Source organism: Mesocricetus auratus, unplaced genomic scaffold (genome assembly GCF_017639785.1).
Source record: "Mesocricetus auratus isolate SY011 unplaced genomic scaffold, BCM_Maur_2.0 Super-Scaffold_100010, whole genome shotgun sequence".
Taxonomy (NCBI): Eukaryota; Metazoa; Chordata; class Mammalia; order Rodentia; family Cricetidae; genus Mesocricetus; species Mesocricetus auratus.
Window position 1 is genome coordinate 47673200 of NW_024429194.1, and position 15284 is coordinate 47688483.

The 15284-nt window shown below is 40.2% G+C and overlaps 1 protein-coding gene across 1 annotated transcript in view; it reads right to left on the reverse strand.

Annotated features, from left to right (window-relative positions):
- Positions 1-15284, reverse strand: part of Fam117b (family with sequence similarity 117 member B) — a 79342-nt gene that overhangs the window by 16003 nt on the left and 48055 nt on the right. Inside the window, exon 4 of the mRNA XM_040753531.1 lies at positions 15051-15164. Coding sequence (XP_040609465.1) covers positions 15051-15164 — 114 coding nt within the window. The remainder of the gene's footprint in view (positions 1-15050; positions 15165-15284) is intronic.

Here is a 15284-nt window from a genome sequence, read left to right on the forward strand (position 1 = left end):
ATTGTCTGACACAAATTTAGAATGGTTTTACTTCTTTTCCTTAGTTCTGTTAATCTTTAACATAAACAAAAGACAAAATGGTCTTGTGAAACAGGAAGTTGTGAGAAAGAAGCCAAAAGAAATCTACTTTGAAGTGGCTCTGGCTGTTGTTCGTGTAGAGCCCTCAGGTGGGACTCAGCACCCTACCTTCTGGGCAGGCTCCTTCCTTCATCTGTAAGGAAGGGCTCAGCACCCTAATTCATGGTCTCCAAGTGCAATAAGAGCACCTGTCCTGTCCATAATGGACACATTGTTTCTTAACTAGGGTTTCCTTCTTTTAATCCCCTCTGTTTACACATCTTCTTCTCACTATACCCCCAAGCTTCTCATATTATTTACTCATTTTTAATTTATTTCTTAAAAATATTATATTTGTTTCTATTTTTAAGTGTATTGCTGTTTGCATGGATGTCTGTGCACCGCATGCAGGCAGTGCCCACACAGGCCACCAGAGGGAGTGACACCATCAGGAACTAAACTCAGATCCTCTGGAAGTGTAGCTAGTGCTCTTAAATTAACCACTGAACCATGTCTCTAGACCCCCATTTTTCAAAATTTCTAATTCCTTTAAAGTGCTACTCCCACTTCTAATCTCAACATCTACTACCAAAGGAAAACATGAAGTCTCTCGCTTAAATTTATTTATTTATTTTTTATGTGTATGAATCATGGGCATGCAAAGCCACCAGAGGCCAGAAGAGGCATAGATCCCCTGGAACTGAAGTTATAGCCTGTTATAAGCCAGCATGAGTGCTGGGAACCAAATGTAGGTGCTCTTAATCACTGCAAGCATCTCTCCTGCTCTCAAATACCTTATGTTTAGACAACACGGTGGGTTTTGGTTGTTGCTTGTGTTGGGTTGTTTTGAGGGGTGGGGGTGGGAACAACAATTGAGGCATTAAGCTATGTAACTTAGGTAGGTCTAAAGTTCATGATCCTCCTGTCTCAACACTTTGAGGGCTGGGATTAGAGGCCTATGTCACCGTATCCTTCCATAGATGGAAGAGTTGTAGGTGACATTCTCACTGACAAGAACAGAGTCTACAGTAGGAAAGTTGCTTCTGAAATAAATGTTTAGGGAATATATGTATTTCCTTAACATCAATTCCTGGAATATGGAGTATTACTGGTACAAGAAACAACCCTTTTGGACTTTGATTCCTAATGCCAAATAGAATAGCAAATTATTTCCATCTGCTGTTGTGGTGGCTTAAGAATTGCCCCTATAGGCTCACTGATTTGAATACTTGGGTCACCAGGGAGTGGAACAGAGATGTGACCATGTTGGAGGAAGTATGTCACTGGGAGTGGACACTGAGGTTTCACAAAGCCCAGAGTCTCTCTTCCTGTTGCCTACACACCCAGATGTAGGACTCTCGGCTACTTCTCCAGCACCATGGCCATCTGCACGCTGCCATGCTCCCTGACAGGACAATGAACTAAACCTCTGAAACCGTAAGCAAGCCCCAGTTAGATGTTTTCCTTCACAAAAGCTGCCACAATCATGGTTTCTCCTCACAGCAATGGAACCCTGACTAAGAGAAAAGTTGGCACCCGGGGATATTGCTGTGACAGCCCGAGTATGGTTCATGTTGGCAGAACTAGCGGAAGCATGAAAAGACAGTGTCGCTGACAGCAATGGCGGCTCAGCTCAAGAGGTCTCACAGGAGAGCATCAATAACAGCTTAGACACTGCTTGTGATAAGTAGCTTGGTGAAGAAATGCGCCTGCTTTCTGCCCTTGCCTCAAAAAATCTCCCTGAAGCTAAATTGAGGAGTTTTGGATTAATGGCATTGGCAGAGGAGATTTTAAGACAGCCCAGTACTGACTTGGGCTGTCTTATGGTATTACTATTAACTATTATGCAGATCTATAGTGAAAAGGAGCAAGCTGACCAAGAAAACAGGATGTACAATTTGAGGAGAAAAGGAGCCCTAGGAAGTATAACGGAGCTGAGTTCAGTGATCAAGGAGAGTTTAAAGAAAAGCCTGATGCCAAATGGAATAAAGGGAGTGGTGACCTCAGGGCAAGACCCCACTCAGCTAAACTACCAACTCCTGGAAAGAAACTAAAGGAAAACTTCAGCAGTGAAGGAAACCATCCACAAAAAAAAAAAAAAAAAAAAAAAAAACTGATGAAGATATAATTGAAGGAGGGGGGCCTTGTTCCAGTCCCAGCAAGCAGGAGAACTTGGTGGCTTCAGCCACCTGGTTTGGCTTTAGAGTAAAGGATACAAGAGAGGGGTGTCCTGCATGAAGGCCCAGGGAGGCCATTTCATGAAGCTTTGAAAGTAGAGCCTGGATTCATTGCTTTGGAGAAAACAAGGAGTCCCGGTGAGGAGAGCTGGAGACAGGGTGTTAAAGAAAGCTGAAAGGGGCTGGAGATCCCAAGAGTGTGTTGATGTCGATGTGGAGATGCAGGGTTTAAGTTTGCTCTGCTGGTTTTGATACTTTGGTTCGATATTTTCTCACTATGTTCCCTTTCCTTTCTTCTGGAGTGGTAATGTATATTTTGCATCATTGTATGCTGGAAGTATATGATCTGATTTTTAATTCTGACTTTACAAGGTGCTACATGACTCTGAGAAGTGGCTTTCAACTTTGGACCTTTCTGGTTTTTTTTGGGGGGGGGGGTTCCAAGGTTTCTGTGTGTAACAGCCCTGGCTGTCCTCAAACTCACAGAGATCTGCCTGCCTCTGCCTCCAGTGCTGGGATTAAAGATGGGCACCACCACTGCCTGGCTCAGCCTGGCTCAATTTCAGACTTCAACAGTGTTGAGACTATAGGGACCAGGGAGTAGAATGTGGTTGTTTAAATGAGAATGGCCACCCACAGGCTCCTAGATCTGAATACTTGGTCACCAGTATTTGAAAGGATCAAGAGTTGTGGCCTTGTTGGAGGAAGTGTGTCACTGGGCACAGGCTTTGAGGCTTTTAAGGGCCAACCCAGGCCCAGAGGCTTTCTCTCTTAATGTATGAAATCTATCTTCTTTCAAACTCTAAAACTAGATTTATTTTCTCTTAGCTTTTGCAAGTTACACAGATGAAGAGTCTCAGTTACTTAATTTTTTTTTTCTTTCAAGACAGGGTTTTTCTGTGTAGCTTTGGAGTCTATCCTGGCATGCACTCTGTAGACCAGGATGGCCTCCAACTTAGAGATCCACCTGCCTCTTCCTCCCAAGTGCTGGGATTAATTTAAAGGTGTGCGCCGCTGCCACCACCTGGCTTCAGTTGCTTAATTTATGTATTGTTGAGCATAAGTGAAGGTGACTTGATTACTGTCTGTTCTGAGGATAGCAGGGACTACAGTCATTTTTTAAAAAATAATGACTTCTGGATTGCATATACTCTAAACCCCATTACAATCCAGAAACAGAAGGTTACCTGAATTCTCATTACTCAGTATGCTTAGATATCAACTGACTTTTTTCCTTTCTATGGCTTTCAGTCATTCGTTCTTTGTATTAAAACTTTTACCAGTCTTGTGCAATATGCTGTGAATATTTTGTTTCTTATTTTATTTCACTTATGACATTCTCAGTCATAAAACAATTAAGTTTATTAGGTTTATCTCATACTAATCCTGAGTTTTTGTTTTTGTTTCTTTTTCTTTTTTTTGAGACAGGGTTTCTCTGTGTACTCCTGGCTATCCTGGAACTCACTCTGCAGACCAGGCTTGCCTCAAACTCAGAGATCTGCCTGCTTCTGCCTCCCTCCCAAGTGCTGGGATTAAAGGCATGAACCACCACGTCATGGCTGATTCTGAGTTTTTAGTCCCAGAATTTCTTTCCCTGTGCTAACGCTAAAGATTTTACCCAATATTTTTTTTTCTATATAAATAGTTCCTTTGTTTACATGCAGATGCCCAATCATTGAAGGTCTTTGTTCTATATGAGGTCAAATTCTATCTTCTCCAAGTGGCCACTGACTGTCCTCATGGTAGCTGCTCTTAAGTTTGCTTCATGTCAGTAACTGAGATGGTTTGCCAACAGTGTTTTCTTTTTTGTTTGTTTGTTTGTTTTCCCCCGAGACAGGGTTTCTTTTTTTTTTTTTTTTTTTTTTTTTGGGGTTTTACGAGAAAGGGTTTCTCTGTATTGTTTTGGATGCTGTCAGTCCAGCCTGGCCCCGAACTCACAGAGATCCCCTTACCTCTGCCTCCCAAGTGCTGGGATTAAAGGCGTGCGCCACCACCGCCTGGCTAGACAGGGTTTCTCTGTGTAGCTTTAGAGCCTATCATGGCACTCACTCTGTAGAACAGGCAGGCTGGTCTCAAACTCACAGAGATCCCCTTACCTCTGCCTCCTGAGTGCTGGCATTAAAGGTGCGCGCCACCAACGCCCAGCTGGTCTGGAACTCACTATGTAGAGCAGGCTTCCCTTGAACTCACAAGGATGTTGCTTCTGTCCTCCACTGAGTGTTAGGATTAAAGATGTACGGCACCAGCATGACTGCTCATTGCAGTTTAAATTTTGAGCTTTAAAGTAACTTTTGATGCCTGGTAGGCCTAAATATCCTGTTTTCCCGATTCAGTTTTCCTGGTTACACACAAATGCTGCTTTTCCCTATCGACTTTAGTAGCAAGCTTTCTAATGCCACAGCAACACTTGCTAATACCAGTATTTTAATTGACACTGTGTTATGCTTGAAAATTAAATTAGGGAACACCACATGAACACATCTCTCAAGCATGAGGAAGATGCTAAAAGTTCTGCAAGTTTACATCGTTTTTCTAGCAGTACATGAAACTTTCCTCAAGTATGTTTCACAAAGTTCTTATTCATGTCAGGCACTATGTTGCAAATCTTTAATCTCTGTGAGTTCCAGCTCAGACTGGCCAGGGAGTCATACAGAGACTCTGTCTTGATAAATGAATTACAAATAAAAAATTAATATTTAAAAGTTCCTATTCATTAAGTAGTCATTGTTGCTGTTACTGTAAACTAGGGTTTCTTGACTTTTATCTTCTAACTAGTAGTCACTGTTTATACATATGATGTATGTTTATAGTTAATATTGTAGACTACAACCTCACAAAAAAATCTTGGCTGGTTTTATAGATTTTCTGAAAATTTCAAAGTATCCTATTTTATAATTGAGTCTTTTTTAAAGATTTATTTAGTTCTATTTTTATGCAGGCACTACATGGGTGTCTACTGCCCTCAGAAGCCAGAAGAAGATGATGGATTCTTTGGAACTGGAGTTACCAATGGCTATGAGGCACCTTGTAGGTGTTGGGAATGGAACCTGTGTTCTCTGAAAGAGCAATCAGTGAGTGCTCTTACGCCCTGGGTCCATCTCCCCAGTACCCTAAATTTATTATCTCTTAACCTGAAAAATCATTTGTAGATGACACATTACTCATTTTCTCAATGGTACACAGTATTAAAAATCTGGAAGATAACAGTGATTAACAATAATTAATTAAGCATACACTATTTATAATATGACATGTCACTCTTGGGGTTGAGGATATATAGCTCAGTTGATACAAGTATTCACAAGTATTCGCCTAATAGGTAAGAGGTTTAATTTACAGTATTTCTACCCAATCCCCAAATCAGTCTTTTGATAAATTCAACAACAGGACCAAAAACATTTAATACTGGGGGGGAAGACAATATTAGATTTATACATACATATATACACATTTCTAGTGTATATATGTCGCACATAGACTTTACTGGATAACTGGGAGACACAGACTAACTATGTAGGCCACAGACCTGTGATCAAAGCAGGTCATGATTGGAAAAGTACTCTCTATGGAGCAAAACACTCATGCCAGGGTGTTCCAAGAGATCCACAGCAGACAAATCCCACTAGTGGGCAAATCACACTAGAGAATGGTACATCAGGTTCTGTTAGGGATCCAGCTGGGAATTGGCTCATGGTCATCCAATTCCCTACACACCACTGCTCCTATGTCATCTATCGCCCAAAGTGTATGTGTATGTGTATGTATATATATATATATATGACTTGATGCTTCATTTTTAATAAGTACTTTTCACAAAATAATATGCTTATTTTATAAAATATATAAACATATAAATATGTGTGAATATATGTATGTGTGTATATATATGTATATATATGGCTTGACATTTTGCTTTTTAAATTAAATATCAGCTATTTCACACTTTATTATATACCAAGCATGCTTCTAAGCATTTATTTATTTTGTCCAATATATTCCAGGCTACCTTCAAATATCTAATCATCCTACCTCAGCCTGCCAAGTAACAGGATTACAGGCACGCACCACTATGCTGCAGATTGAACCCTAGGCCTGGTGCATGCTAGGCAAACTCTATACCTCCCACCCCTGTTCTGAGCACTTTATATACATTGTTTGGTTTAATTTTACAAAAGTTCTACGAAACAGGCAATTGTGATGTCCTCACTTTATATTTTTTAAAAAGAAGACTTTGTGCAGCTAACACACAATTACAGAACCAGGGCTGAATTTAATATTCGACCAAACATAACAACCTATCCACAAATACTGAAAACAGGTTTCTCTACATTATAAGAAATCTGATTTTTCACTTTTTACCTTCTAAAACAATTCCCCACATTTTTTAAGTTCTCAGAAAGTCCTTCACTAACCTTAGATAATTCAGATTATCTCAGAGATACCTAGAGCTGCTACCCTTGTCTTCTCCTTTCAAGGAGTTTTCACTCTCACAGATAGTAAAAGAGAGAAAAAAGAAATCTCTGCAGAGATAAGGCCATTCTAATTTGAGTTGCCTTAAAAAGCAGAAGTATTGCCAAGTGCTGGTGGCTCATGCCTTTAGTCCCAACACTTGGGAGGGAGAGGCAGGCAGATCTCTGTGAGTTCAAGACCAGCCTGGTCTACAGAGCATGTTACAAGACAGGCTCCAAAGCAATACAGAGAAACCCTATCTCAAAAAACCAAAACCAACCAACCAACCATCCAAAAATATCTTAGACATAACACTAAAAGTGATCCCATGTGAATGAAAAACATGACATACTAAAGTTGACCAGAATTTTTTTTTTTTTTTTTGGTTTTTCGAGACAGGGTTTCTCTGTATTGTTTTGGAGCCTGTCCTGGAACTCACTCGGTAGACCAGGCTGGTCTCGAACTCACAGTGATCTGCCTGTCTCTGCCTCCCGAGTGCTGGGATTAAAGGCAGACCAGAATTTTTTTTTAAAGTTGTTTTTGGTTCTGTGAGAGACATTTAAAGAATGAATGGATAAGTCAAAACTGGGAGAAAATATTTACAACTCATTTATCCTACAAGACTTCTATTCAGCCTGTATAACAGTCTCTCAAAATTCAGTGAGAAGAATGGACCAACTTAAACAGGCACAAGATCTGCAAAGGCACTTTACTAAATATGAACACATTGATGAAAAAAACATAAAAAAGGTAATGCCCGAAGTTTGAGATGTGCTTAAGAAGACAATGTCAATAAGCTAGGGTGAATCTATAAAACAGAACCCCATTTGGTAACAAAAAGGATCTGTTGATCCACACAGGTCCTCAAATCGACTTACAGAGTACTGCTGGATAAAGACAATCTCAAAAGATACATTCTGTATGATTCCAATGATGTGACAGCCTCATAAAGAGAAAACTAGAGGGTATAAGACAATAGGAACAGCATGAGGGAAATCAACTCCACTATGGAAGGTAGGATGTGTCAACATTTACAGAAGTGGGAAGTAAGTATTTAAACTAACACATGTGAGGCTCTGGGCTTGGGCTTCATACACACCAATGTCAAAACTGCTAAAATATGTAATTTGGAGCTGTTTAAATGAGAATAGTTAGGTGGTAAAGTGCTTGCCTAGCATGCATAAGGCCTGTGTTTGATCTTTAGTACATCTTTAGTAGGAGGAGGAAAGGGGGGGGAGTAGGAAGGAAAGGGGGGAGAGAGAGAGAGAGAGAGAGAGAGAGAGAGAGAGAGAGAGAGAGAGAGAGAGAGAGAGAGAGAGAGAGAGAGAGAGAGAGATTGAACCATACAGTAACTGGGGAAAAATTAAATGAGAAAGCAGAGAGGATTACATTTGGTCATATACTTATATGCACAATATTCTTACAGGGCTGGGACATAACTCAGTGGTAGAACAAACCTAGCAGGCACAAGACCCTAGATTCAATTCCTGTGCAACCACTGGATGGGACACAAAAATTTAAGAACTATCCCAAATGTCCTGCAGACCTGTTATAGTCCATGAAGCAGCATCAAGTCAAACCAACACCCTGTTTCAAGGGCTCCTTAGCTTTCTGTTTACACTTTAATGCTCATAGTCTTAGTCTCCTCACTTGTCACAAGCCATACACCAACACCAGTGATAGCAAAGCTGGCAGGCAGCACATGCTATCACTGTATACCTTCTTCTCTCCTACCTCAGTCTCCCTCCCAGGTCCTCACCTCCTTACTCCTTAAAAAGATTTTTATTTGTTTGTGTGTGTCTATATGAGTATATGCCATATGTGCACAGGTGCCTGTAGACAGTGTCTAATCTCCTGAACTGGAAACGCTCTTAACCACTGAGCCATCTCTCCAGCCTTGTCACTTCTCTATCTGCAACTGCAGTGAGACAGTATGAAGGCTGGACACTGGAGCTGGCTAGCTAAGCACTGTTAACTGACATCTCAAGACTTTTTGCCTATCCTCACTGTCCTATATCCTTTCCACCCTGTGTAAATTCCAAAGCAAGACCAAACAAAAATTTGTGTATTTTTTGTCTTTGTTTTTAGATTTAGTTTTACCTTTTTTAAAAAAAAAATTATGTGTGTGGTACAAATAATATGTGTAGGTACCCCAGAGTCCAAAAGATCAGGAACTGAACTCCACTCCTCTGAAAGGGCATCAGGTACTCTTAACCAACAAACATCCTTTTCCCCAAATAAAGGTTTTAAAAGCTCTCAGATATATGCGTTTCAGGAATAAGGCAGTAGAAAGACAAAGCTAACGCTACTTTGCTTCCGAGGGGCCATCAGAGGAAAGAATCTTTCTGAAGGTAAAGGGAACAGAAACGGGACAGGAAACAGTGATGTGACAGAGAGAAAAGAGACCTGCAACTCACTAGCCCAGAGTGAATTCAGCACACACACACAGCATGTCATCATGCAGCCATCAGTCCAGTGACGGGGTTCCTTTCATGCATAATGAGAAGATAAAGTAATGTGACAGAGTAGGCCAAGAACAATCTCAAGACTTAGGACACAGACTATAAACAAGAGTTAGTTTTCCCAGTCTGATGATACTCAGTCCTAAACATAATTTCTTCATCTAGTTGTCATACAACAAAAAACAAAAAACTTTATACTAGGTTTTCAGGTATGCATTTGTTTTTATAACTAAGTTAGAGAAACAGAGACTGAAAAGGAAAGATAATGAATCATGGTGTCTGTAAAATGCTGACTGGGTTGAAGAGCCTAAAGATGCATTATCAGTAACTTGTTTGGTAAAGAGAGTAAGCACTTCCGGTACACCATGCTGAGAAGGTACATAAAGGAAACTGGCAGCCCCCTGGCTGGCTATGCACATCTGGTTTGCTAATACTCTGTACTACTTCTCAAGGCAGGGGATGAAGTTCAACAGATCTCCTTAGCAGCAATGATCTATCAAAAGTTTAATTTGTCTCAAGCAAAGGAAAGGAAGGAAAAAGAGAAGGCAAGAGCAAGACATTCTCCAAAGGCTTCTGCACCAAGATACAAGTAAGTAAAGGGTTTTAACTAGCAGTTTAATTTAACTAGCTGCCACTACAAGATTAGAAGAAAAGTAACTCACCCAGCTACCTGAGAAGGACTTGTTATTGTTGAAGATACAGAAGACAGTAGTCCTTTGATTTCACTCCTTATATAAACTACATTCTAAAATATCTGAAGAGAATAAAAATAACCTATTTCAAGGGTCCTTCAAGGAATTTTGTTTTTCTTTTTATTTCTATCTATCTATCTATCTATCCATCTATCTATCTATCTATCTATCTATCTATCTATCTATCTATCTTGAGCCTGGTACTCCTAATTTAAGAATTTTTTTTTGATCCTGGCACTCCTCCTAATTTAAGAAATCAAATAGCAAGGATTTGTTTTCTGGAACTAACAGAGGTTTCTGCAATAATGTGAATTCTACATATAAATCAGCATACACAAATATAAGTAAATGAGTTATCAGATTAGCTGAAATTTTTGTTTTGTTTCTGTTTTTGGAGAAAGTTTCTTTGTGTGGTTCTGGCTGTCCTGGAACCAGCTCTGTAGACCAGGCAGGTCTTGACCTCAACAGAGATCTGACTTCCTTTGCCTCCTCAGATATAAGATTAAACGTATGAGCCACCACTTCCTGGTGACCGTTCTTTGGACATCTGAGAGATGTTAAAAAATTCTTCACTATGTTATGGTAAAATCTCTCTCAGCAGATCTGTACTTTGAAAAAATAAAAAGTACTTACTATCTTCCTAGTCTTTCTCCTCAAAGCAAACACTTCCATAATTTGGCCCACCAGGGTTTCTAATTAGGTAGCCCACTTTATTCACATTACATTCTGTATGTGGTGGTTTGAGTGAAGATGCCTCATATCTTTAAATGCATGGTCCCCAGCTGGTGGAAGTGTCTGGAAAGAATTATGATGAGTGGCCTTGGAGGAGGAGGTATGTCACTGTGGTGGGCTTTGGGGTTTCAAATACCCATGCCAAGCCTAGTGTCTCTTTGCCTGCTGCCTTCAGATTGGGATGTAAAGCTCTCTCTCAGCTACTGCTCCAGTGACATGCCTGTCTGCTTCCCACCATGATGGTCATGAACTAACTCTCTAAGGACAGCCCCCAGTTCAATGTTTTCTTTCCTAAAAGTTGCCTTCACTATGGTGTGTCTCTTCACAGCAATAAACAGTAACTAAAACACTGATAAAAACTAAGACTTAGCCAGTGAAGAAAAGCAGGAGTAAGAATGAGGTAAGACATACAAATCTGGAAACATGGAAAGGAAGTCTATTGAAGTTAGCTGAATAGAGCTGACAAACAGTGAGATTTTCTCCATTCTCATCCACCCTCCTTCCCCGGCTGAAACCCTTCTACTCAGCAAATCCCCATCCCTACATACATGGATTCTTTTGGGTATGACACAGAGTTTTTCTGTTTTTTTGTTTTGTTTTGTTTTGGTTTGGTTTGGTTTTGGTTTTTCGAGACAGGGTTTCTCTGTATTGTTTTGGAGGCTATCGGTCCAGCCCAGCCTCGAACTCACAGAGATCTGCCTGCCTCTACCTCCCGAGTGCTGGGATTAAAGGTGTGAGCCACCACCGCCCGGCTGAGTTTTTCTGTTTTTTGTTTTGTTTTTTTTGCCCAAGTATGAGTGGCAGGTTATACACTAAAGCAAAAGCAATTTATAAATGGCTGTACCACTCAAGAAAATGTTGCACCTTCCTCCCCAAACAATTGCCAAAAGTGCCTCAGTGAGATGGGGGAGCCTCATGGGCCCCTCCACATTGCATAAGGAAATGTCAATGATGCAGGCTTTATGCTGATAATCAATATGGTGAGTTCAGAAGCCCAACATCTGTGTCATGTCCAGAGGATATCTTTTTGGTAGACATCATCCTGATTCCTGTATTCTCTCCAACTCCTCTTCCAAAATGTACTCTGAGCCTTAGAGGGTATATGATAGCTGTCTTGGTTAAGCTGAACACTGTAAATCTGGGCACACTGGCAGTTGTGGGTCTGCATTAGTTGTGGCCCACTGCCATCAGAAGTTTCTCCAATGAAGACTGGGCACAGCACTCATCTCCAATGTCGAACTGGTATTAGGGCCCTGTTTCTACATAACTTCTGTATGGATTTTCAGATTGATATGCTTTTAGAACTATACTTAAGAGGCTAAAATTGGCTTTATCTTTTATTCATCTCTCATCATTATCTATTGGCAGTCATCAGCCAGTAAAATGTGAAAAACTCAGAATCTCATGTCAGAATGTCTAGGTTAGATAGACCCCAAGCTTGCCTCATATGACCTTTCAAGGTCTCAATTTCCTAGTCTATAAAGTGAGAGCTAATATTAAATTATAACATGAAGATTAACTGCCAATAATGACATATCCTGTCATTTAGTAAGCAGTTCAAGAGAGCTCAACTATTATCACCTTCTAACCAGATTCAAGTTTCTACATTACCCGAGGGTAATTACAATTTCTTATTCTTTAAATGACTTCCCACCTTGTATACTTGTCTTCTACTAAACTCATCATATATTCTAAGCCTATAATATCACTACAGAATGCATCTGAGATCATGAGCTTTATTTCAACTTAAAAAAAATGTTTGGAGGAGAGAGGAGGGAGGGGGAACTGGGATTGGAATGTAAAAAATAAATTAAAAAATATTCTTTGGTACAACTAGGATGAAGTCACTATGCTAATAACTAATCTGTGAAGACTTCCAGGCCTTCCTGCTGTTTACCTCTCCTAATTTTTTGCTACTATCCCTACTATGGCTATGACTTTATCCACTTCTAGAAAATGGACTAAATACATATATGTCAGGGATGTACCAGACAACAGTTTCTGAGAAGCCTTTCTGAATGGCTCACCCCTGGCATGGTGCCCTCTTCCTATCAACATACTCACTGTACAGTATCATAATTAACTATTTACTTACATCCCTCAAAAATGAGAGATTACTTGTTTATTGTCACTTTTCCTAATGAGTATTACAATGCCATCAGAGGGTAAGTATTTAATAAACTGTTCAAATGTTTGAATGGCCTCAATAACGTACTTTTTTCCACTAAAGAAAGAATCTACATAAGCAACACCATACCAGTAACTTAATATGCTTATAGCCTGAGAGTTTCAATTAAATATTAACATGACCGTCAAGATCAAGTGTCTGATTTGGGGTTGGCTAAAACACAAGATAACTCAAACAGGTATTTTATTTGTCAAGTATAAAGACTCAAGCCAGATAAATTTTCTTTTTTGGGGGGAAGTAAGTGTGGTTTTTTGAGACAAGGTCTTACTATGTAATCCTGGGTGGTCTGAATTCCCTAGATGGCCTGGCTGTCTTACCAATTCAGATATTCTCTTGTCCCAAGTGCTGGAATTAAAGTGTACCACCAAACTCATTCTTGAGAGAGGGGGGAGGGGAGGGGGATGGGGAGGGGAGGGGGAGGAGGGAGGGGAGGAAGAGGGAGAGGGAGGGGGAGGGGGAGAGGGAGAGGGAGAGGGAGGGGGAGAGGGAGAGGGAGAGGGAGAGGGAGAGGGTGTGTGTTTGTGTGTGTCCACACCACTCTAGTCTTCTACCTCATGGAAACAGAACTGAACTCAGGACAGTCAGGTCTGGGAGGATGCTGTACTTTGAGCCCTTAGTAATTTTCATTAAGAAAATTCAACTTTTGCCGGGCGTTGGTGGCGCACGCCTTTAATCCCAGCACTCGGGAGGCAGAGGCAGGCGGATCTCTGTGAGTTCGAGGCCAGCCTGGTCTACAGAGCGAGTTCCAGGACACCCTCCAAAGCCATAGGGAAACCCTGTCTCGAAAAACCAAAAAAAAAAAAAAAAAAAAAAAAAAAAAAGAAAATTCAACTTTTAACTGGGCTGTGGTAGTGTATTCCTTTGGTCCCAGCACTAAGGAGGCAGAGGCAGGAAGATTTCTGTGAGTTCAAGGCCAGCCTGGTCTATGAAGTGAGTTTCTAGGACAGGCAGGAAAAAATTAGAGAAACGGTTTCTCCTGCTACATATAACTGTATCTCACCCTCCCAAACAGAGATTACAGACTTCTCTCAATATACCCAGCTAAAATTTCTATTTTTAAGATTTATCTTATATTTAATTATTGTGTGTGTGTGTGTGTGTGTGTGTGTGTGTGTGTGCGCGCGCGCATGTGAGTATAGGAAGACTTTAAGAATTGGATTCCCCAGAGCTGGAGTTACAAGTTGGGTATTCCTCTGCAAGAGTAGTACACTCTCTTAAGCCATACTTCCCTCAATCATATTTTTTAAATGCAATGTTATAAATGGGAAAAAGCTACTAGAAACTAAAACCAAACTATAAACTTACAAAGCTCAAAATTATTTTAAAAAATATTTCTTGGGAGTGAGGGGTTGGGAGGATTGGGGGATGGGGAGGAGGGGAGGGAGAAGGAACTGAGAGTGACATGTGTAAAAAGTTAAATAAAAATATGAAAAAAATATTTCTTTACTCTTATTTTCTATTACACACAACCTATGCATATTAACAATCATGAGAATTTATCAACTCAAAACAGAAAGTCTTTTTTCTATAAAGCAGTAAATATTTTAGGTTTTCTGGGACACAGAACTAGCCTTCTAGTTTCCTTCTATCCTCCAGGGTCACTATCCTACTGTTCTGACAGAAAACTGAATACAGTTGCTTTGGAGATTTGAAAGATTCAATCACAGAATGTGACATAAGCCTGCTCCCTTCATACCAAGAACTCTATCTAACTATGTAAATCCCGACAGAGAAAAGTTCTATGGGTGAGTCACTTACTCCTCCATCGGATCAAAGCAATTAGTTTTCCCTTCCAGAAGACACTGAGACAGGAATTATTATTCCCAATCTTCAGATGATGTAACTGAAACTTAAAAAGGATAAAGGTCTGTTCTGTGGCCAATGCTAAGCCTCTGTGAGCATCTTGCTTCAGCAAAATGGGTTAAATCAGAATGTGTAACTGGAGCTGGGCATGGCCACTCCTTTAATCCCAGTACTTGGGAGGCAGAGGCAAGTGATCTCTGTGAGTTTGATGCCAGCCTGGTCTACACAGTGAGTTTCAGGCCAGTTGGGGCTATGTAAAGAGACCCTGTCTGGGGGAGGAAAAAAAAGTTCCAAAGTAAACAAATAAAGACACTTTTTAAAAATTGTGTAATTGAGTATGTCTCCTAGATGATACCATTTTTTAAATCTGGAGGATGTTCGGAAGGAAGGCTGTAATTTAGGACTTAAACCACTGTTTCAAACATAGTTTCGGGCATCTTGCACTAAAAAATTAGAAAGCATCTACAGGAAAAGAAATTTCTTTTCTTACCTGGCTCTGGTTAATAGCTGCATGGTTGCCATGAAATGGAGACTGTCTTTCTTTATCTCGATGATGACGGCTGCTATGTTTGCTTCTCTGCAATTGCTGTCGTAATTTTGCAATCTGAAAAGAGAAAAAATAGAACTAGAGTGTTTCCCACACTGCATAAACATATTCTTGCTTAATTAAGAACCAATAAAATTCACCCTTAATACTCTGAAATTATAAAGCAATTTACAAAAT